General features: G+C 38.2%; 1 protein-coding gene across 1 annotated transcript; it reads left to right on the top strand.

Annotated features, from left to right (window-relative positions):
- The first annotated feature begins 1,757 nt into the window (after positions 1-1,757).
- LOC146451238 (putative skeletal organic matrix protein 5) lies at positions 1,758-7,244 on the top strand. The gene is made up of 5 exons (XM_085099238.1): positions 1,758-1,882; positions 3,909-4,007; positions 4,579-4,615; positions 6,355-6,487; positions 6,577-7,244. The coding sequence occupies exons 2-5, from the start codon at positions 3,938-3,940 to the stop codon at positions 7,093-7,095; spliced, it is 759 nt and encodes a 252-aa protein (XP_084955364.1). The 5' UTR covers positions 1,758-1,882; positions 3,909-3,937; the 3' UTR covers positions 7,096-7,244.
- Positions 7,245-7,542: the final 298 nt, after the last annotated feature.

The raw sequence follows: 7,542 nt of genomic DNA, 5'->3' as shown, positions 1-7,542 counted from the left end.
CGCAAGGCAATCAAGTGAACAAGACTCGAATACGTTTATTTGTGATTCTTCAATGAGTTTGAAATGGAATAAAGGTTAGTCCATAACTCTACTTGTGTGTGTAGACTGATTTATTGTTGTGCTATTGACTGCAACTTTTGTGTTTCAATTATTTCGAGTACAAACCTTTTTTATGAAAACTGCGCACGTCTCTAATGCACGTACACGGCATACGTTTGAGCAATTTTTTTAAAAAAAACGTTTTAAATTTGGTGACCCGTCAAAACTGTATTTGTTCTGACGGTAGCTTGGTTAATTTTAACTTACAATCATTGAAATTTCTTAGAAGGCGCGTGTGCTAGATTTAATAACTTAAAGACCACTTTTCGGTTAATTTCGGTCGTCTACACTTTTGATTTAGGCGGACACCTTCGGAACCCTTCCATTTTCCTCAGTATTTTTAAAAAGGCCTTGAAAGGGCCAAATACCATTCTCGTTAACGTATACGATAACTGTGCACGTGGAATTCCGTATTTCCATGAGCAAGTATATGTGATCATTTGCTTTTAATATTAGAAGATGTGACAGATGTAAAGCGTAACAGTATCTATATTGATCGAATTATGTATTGGTTCACAGAATCAAAACAAGAATAAAAGTTCTGTGCAAACAATATGGAATAAATAAAATGTCGCGTTTCTGTGGTTCCTGCAGTAGGCTGGTGAGAATATTTTGCATAAGTAGACCACAACAGTAAACTCTAAGCGAAAAATACAAAACAAAGCGTTAATTCGTAGCTGCTTAAGTTTCTAAGTTTCTACTTATTTGACGGTAAGTCACTAACTTTATTGATGGTCAGTGAAAGGTCGTTCCTTGTTTGATAGCGAGAATACTCCAGTAACATATCTGTGGATTTTAAAGCCTCACTGTCAGATTTCAAGGCAGGCTCTTTTGCGTCTAGTTCATGCTCTTCGCCCGAGTCGCTATCCACATGTACTCACTTTGCTGGAGTAAATTCTACAAAGATGTGACAGCTCTTTCGTCAGCAAAGTTAAATGACTGATCTGTTAAGTCGTGGAAAAAAAACATACATCCTTTTTGCAGTGTCCGTTTAATTAATACAGGTTTTTAACAATAGAAATCACCATAAAAGTCAAGTTTAAGGTGTCCTAGTCCGCTTGTACTAGTAGAGGTGTTCGTTCAATACAAGTAAAGAATTGCAAATGTAGACCAAATTTTGTGCCAGATTTTTCTAGCATACAACAATGAAACGACCGGACCCTGAGATGAATATGTGTTGTAAAAGAAATGGTAAACGCCACAGCTCTGGGGCCATCGAGTTATGAATGCACTTTCAAGAGAGGTTTGCAGTAAACACTCAAGAAATAAGGGTTGCTCTTCGCTACGCCTCGAGCAACTCTTGCGCTTCTTTCGTTATTAGTATTACCTCCCGCGTATATTCATGACTCGATAATTGAAGGCTGCTCGTTTAATATTTCTTTATCGATCTAAGAAATTCATGTAAAACGGTAGGGGTTTAGAGAGTTGTACGGTCACGATTGTCACTGTAACTCCTGACTTGAACGACTGATTTGAGGCCATTTTAGCGAATTATCACTTCTTAGGTTTCCCTGGGTTTCCCACTAAGACTTTTCAAAGAAAAACTTTCCTTCGCCGATCAATTTTAATTTTAATTGGTTTATGATGGAAATTTTCTCAAGGTGAAAGCAGAACTTTCTTTTTAATTAAAATTTTTGCATCGAAGAAGAGAAACCATGGCTTCTGAGAGGGCATAAAACACGGAGATGCCGATGATGTTTCACTCTACAGGAGAGAGCGTTCATTGGAATCAAGAAAGCCAAGATCGTCATAGACTTGTTCTCGCGGAATTCCCTTATCAGAGGTAAGACTAACTTTTGTACGATGAAAATGACTATGACTTTTAAAACCTTTCTCAAGTTAAATTTTTTAGGCAAAAAATCCTCTGGCTCGAAGGAAATTTTACTGTTAGTTTACCTGTTTTCTCGAAAAGAAGACAATGTCCTCTTTCTGCAACAGAAATCGTTTTCAAAGCTACTGCCTAGATATTACATTCACTGACCAGAGAAAGTCCCGAAATGAATGAACATGCTAAAGGAGAAACTAAGGAATTAAAACTGGAATTAAGGATAGCAGGGATGGCACAGTACGTTGAGTTTGTTGTTGGTTCTCGTCCTTGCTCCGAGGGTGCTCCGGTTTTCCTCTCGCCACAAAAACCAACATTTCCAAATTCCAATTCGATCTGGAATCCGAGGGCTACAGGTTTGTCAGTCGTCAGTGTCACCCTCGTTAAACAAAGTTGATTTATTTTATTTTTTATTTTATTTTTATTTTTTTTTTGACAGTTGTAGAGGGTGTGTTTCTTCACTCTCTGACGAATGGCGTCAGCACTCGAAACGCTCGGATTCTAAACACTTGCTCAGAAGCCAAACAGCAAGTCAAATTCCTTTAATTGTTCTTTAAAAAGTTTCCTTCCCCTTTTATATGAAACTGGTCTGTGCGATTGGGCAATTTTTAGAAACGACAGTGGCACCCTAGCAAGTCTTCGGCAAACATGCATGCACATTTAGTATTGTAAAACATAATCAGTTGTATGCTATATCAATTGGAGATGCATATTGTCCAGGAAAGGGACGTATAGTCGTTCTCGTTAAGTAAATAAGGCAAGCGAAGAAAAGTACAAAGCCACGTTTATATATTCTAGTATACAAATAGAGAAGTCGAGCGCTAACAGCAAAAAAACAATGCAATCAACTTATCACTCTAATTTCCGGCGTATTTTGATCATGATCAGGCCTGTGCGTTCAATATAGATATAACTGCGAGCTCCAAAAGTATTCGTTTGTGAGCATTAATTGTTCTAGATTAGAGCTTTGTCTTTGGGTAACAATTTGCTCGAGTTTTCACTTCACTCATTAATTCATTCCTTCATCCACTCACTCACTCACTCACTCACTCACTCACTCACTCACTCACTCACTCACTCACTCACTCACTCACTCACCCACCCACCCATCCATCCATCCATCCATCCATCCTACCATCCATTGATTGATTGATTGATTGATTGATTGATTCTTTCATTCATTCATTCATTCATTCATTCATTCATTCATTCATTCATTCATTCATTCATTCATTCATTCATTCATTTATTCATTCATTCATTCATTCCTTCCTTCGTTCCTTCATTCATTCATTCATTCATTCATTCATTCATTCATTCATTCATTCATTCATTCATTCATTCATTCATTCATTCATTCATTCATTTATTCATTCATTCATTCATTTAACACTCACTCACTCACTCACTCACTCATTCATCTATCCATCCATCCATCCATCCATCCATCCATCCATCCATCCATCCATCCATCCATCCATCCATTTATTCATTCATTCATCATTCATTCATTCATTCATTCATTCATTCATTCATTCATCCATCCATCCATCCATCCATCCATCCATCCATCCATCCATTCATTCATTCATTCATTTATTCATTCATTCATTCATTCAACACTCACTCACTCACTCACTCATTTATTCACACACTCACTCACTCACTCACTCACTCACTCACTCACTCACTCACTCACTCACTCACTCACTCAGTCATTCATTCATTTATTCATTCATTCATTCATTCATTCATTCATTCATTCATTCATTCATTCATTCATTCATTCATTCATTCATTCGTTCGTTCGTTCATTTGTCCGTCCGTCCGTTCGTTCGTTCGTTCGTTCGTTCGTTCATTCATTCATTCATTCATTCATCTTGCAAGCAAGGAAGCAATAAATAATTCATTCGTTCGTTCAATTTCAGAAAAGTAGGTTAGTAGGGTTCATCTGTTTCTGCAATTATTTCATTTTTCTTTTCAGTATCCAGACCCGTTTTTTCGCCATTCACCATGAAGACTGTGTTTGTTCTTCTGACGCTTGTGATAAGTGTGACGTCACAGTGTTTCAAAGATAACTGCTGTAAGTGATACCATAATGCTTTTAATTATTTGCGGGTCAGTTGACGAGAATGCGCAAGAATCGTGCAAAAATGGCCGGTACATGGAATTTTTGGAGGTAAAATTTTCGAGGCATTAAAGGGGAAGTATCACGAAAATTTGCTGTCATTTCAAAACCCCAAAATGTTTGACTGTCAGTAGAAACAACGAAATAATTGTCAAGTTTGTTAAAAATTATCACCCCAGTGCAATAAAACTGTTGATTAGTGCCTCTGGCCAGAGACAGAGTAGGCCGGTTTGGATTGAAACTTGAAAAATATTAGGCTAATGTTTTTCAAGTTCTCGCATTTTTGTTTCCAAAATGCGCTAGAAGAGATCACAAGTTGTTTCTTTCAAGAATTGAGTTGATTTCGTTCCTCTCATCATTCTAGAATTATTTGGCAGGTGATTAATATTGAAGGTCTTATTTCATCATTTTTAACAAAAGATATCAATAACCCCATGATACTTCCCCTTTAAGGACGCTGCCTCCCTTTTGTAACATCTCTGAATTTCAAACTTACACTAACACGTGTTTTTTTTTTTTTTTACAGATCCTTCTTCTTGTAACGAACTGTACGAGAAATATCCGTAAGTTGACAAGCACAGCTGACGTAGTTAATTTGAGCTAAAACAAGTAACAATTATTGGCGTGTATACATCTCTTCTTCGTCTCATTCAATCTGAAGGACATCGAAATCTTTTACATTCATTTCGTTTAACCTTTTCTAGTTTTAGTGCAAAAGAAAATTAACATTCAGAACGATTAATTGACAAACAGTTTGGCGGGACTTCAAACAATTGCAATGATTCTAGTTTCCTGTTAAGTTATTTAGTAAAAAATATTGTTATCCGTCGAACAGTGTACAATGTTCCGGAGAGTTCAAGTTAACCGATAAAGGAGAGTTTTAAATTGTGGCTGCACCTATTAATTACCTCTTCATCCCTTTCTTAGTTATTAGTCTGTTATTAAACCAGGACCAAATAATACGGCCAAACACATCAAGTTGTGTAAATAGCACAATAAGCCAATCAGAAATCAAAGCGAATGCATGAAGCCAACGCTTAGTGCGTCAATTTTATTCTGGGATATCATAACGCCACTGAATGGTACCTGTAAACTAACGGGGATGTCAATGAAAATTTGTAGCGACGAGAGCAGGGTACATGTATGCTATGGTCTAGTCAAAACGAAATCGCTATTAAATCACCAACAAATTATTGGTTTATCTTTTGAAAGGGAAGTATCATGGGGTTTCTGACCAGTTTTGTTACAAAATTGTGAAATAAGGCCTACACATAGCTACAAAATAATTCTACAACAACAAGTGAAAAGACATCAACTCAGTTCAGTTGAAAGGATCGGGACGTACAATTCGTGATCTCTTCTAATGCGAGAACTTGAAAAAACGTTAGCGTAACATTCAATCCATTTGCGTTTGGCCAGAGACACTCATCGACAGTTTTATTGCACTGGGGCAATAATTTGTAACAAAACTATGCCATGATGTTCTTGTTTCTGGCGCAGAAAAACATTTTTGGGTTTTGAAACGTGATACTTCCCCTTTAAGGCTTTTTACGGCGACATCCCATGTATGTTTTTGAACAATATGCAATGTGTCTTTTAGCTTAGATACAATGTTGAACTGCTGTTTCCTGTGCCTAACACAAGGTTTCTCCCTACCCTAGTCTCGCTAAAAGATTAATTGCCACCAGCCATGCCACAACGAACTGGTTGTCTTTAAGAAACAGTAGCTAAAGACTTTTATAGTTCGTAAAGCTTTTTCGTGTTGAGTAGTATTATCTTAGGCATGCGTGGCACTTTATTATTATTATTTTTTTTTGTAAATAGCCAGCACATTTGATCATTATTGTGCGAAAATGCAGTTTACAGATGGATAATTTAGTTTTAAAAGTCGCAGCGCGAATTGAATCACCTGTTGTGATTTCAGAGGTTATCGTTTTAGGCATTCACATAAAGCTATTTCAATTAACGTTGTCGGATCAAAGTATAAAGCTATAACAAAAGACCTCAAGATTCTGTAGATTTATTTTGAATAAGTTCATGCATCAAAACCAGCTATGCCTTGTCCTTCCAGTGAAGATATACGGTGGCGAGCCATTTGGATGAAAGGCCGCCGAAATGTTAAGATATCAAATGGATGAGGTGGCAGCTTCTTCGAAGATGTCTTAAGCTTTGATCCGACAACGTTAATTGAAGTAACTGTATGCGAACGAAAGCAAAACATTCAGTAGAAAACTGGGTTGGCCTAGTTTGGACACGCCGGGAGCCAAAGAAGTCATAGATTCTTTCGTTCTTCTATTTTCAGGACACTTCCGAGTGGCGTGTACGACCTGAGGCTTGACCCGCGGTCGGAAGTGGTTGCTGTTTACTGTGAAATGGGAAACTCTGAGTGTGGTAGTGGAGGATGGACGCTGGCCATGAAGATTGATGGTGCAAAGGTTCGTTTCTTTCTAGATTCTGCCACATTTTTGCTTCTTCATTTTCTTCTTGTTTATAAGGAGAGGTTTTTTTCTGTCTTTAATTTCAGGATACTTTTACTTACGATTCCTCTCTTTGGAGTAACAAAGAAAGTTATAACCCTCAAGGGGGAGAGACTGGGCTTGACAAAACCGAAACCAAGCTGCCGTCCTACTGGAAAACGCCCTTTACCAAGGTTTGTCTTGGAATGATGGTCGACAACACGGTCAACTTTGCTGCCATCAACCAGCAGGCCAGCTCCCTGTACTCACTGATCGCTGACGGTGAATACCGTGCCACCACACTGGGCCGTGACAAGTGGAAGTCACTGATTGGGCCTTCAGCTTCCCTACAAATATACTGCAACTTGGAGGGGTTCAACGCCAAGTGTACTACAGATGGCTTTCCCAAAGCAAGAATCGGTTTCCTTGCTAACAATGAAAACGTCTGCACAACCTGTGACTCCAGAATTGGGTTTGGTACGACAGGAAAGCATGATAACAGCAACACGTGTGGGAATAATGCCGCTGTTAGCCCAGATAATGGCAACAAGAATATCAAAGCAATGGGATATATCTTGGTGCAGTGAGTGATGGCAAAGAGTATCCGCATGGCAACAACAATGGCCTTCAAAAACGCACCAACTGTTAATTAGTATAATAAGGGGCTTAAAACAGTGGGTTTAAGGGATTTGTAAAACTGAGAATAAATAAACACTTGCGTGCAAGGTCAAAAATGTTTTGTCTCGTCTCTCTCATGACTTTTCTTGGGTATTGTTCTTTGTGTTACGCCGGTTTGGGTGATAGCACTCGTCCGTCTTGGATCAGAATCAGGCCCTTTGAGTTGTGTTCAAACACTCTCTACCTAGATTGTGAGAGCTCTGGGAATATTTCTAAATTAAAATCATTTTAAAAGAGATTCAGAATTAAACAGCACCCCAAAAAGAGTACTGGCCCGTGGCATTCATTCGAATTAGGATTTTAAAACTACTGACTCAAAACTGCTACCTTGTGCAGCATAATAAACGGCACCAGAG

The sequence above is a fragment of the Pavona decussata genome, unplaced genomic scaffold (genome assembly GCF_977016875.1).
Source record: "Pavona decussata unplaced genomic scaffold, jaPavDecu1.1 SCAFFOLD_391, whole genome shotgun sequence".
Classification (NCBI taxonomy): Eukaryota; Metazoa; Cnidaria; class Anthozoa; order Scleractinia; family Agariciidae; genus Pavona; species Pavona decussata.
Note: the sequence above shows the minus strand (reverse complement) of the source record. Positions and strands in the feature narration are given on the sequence as shown.

Coding starts and splice junctions, on each gene's coding strand:
- LOC146451238 (XM_085099238.1), top strand. CDS start 3,938: ATGAAGACTGTGTTTGTTCTTCTGACGCTTGTGATAAGTGTGACGTCA. Junction 4,008..4,578: donor GTGTTTCAAAGATAACTGCT/GTAAGTGATACC, acceptor TTTTTTTTACAG/ATCCTTCTTCTTGTAACGAA. Junction 4,616..6,354: donor GAACTGTACGAGAAATATCC/GTAAGTTGACAA, acceptor TTCTATTTTCAG/GACACTTCCGAGTGGCGTGT.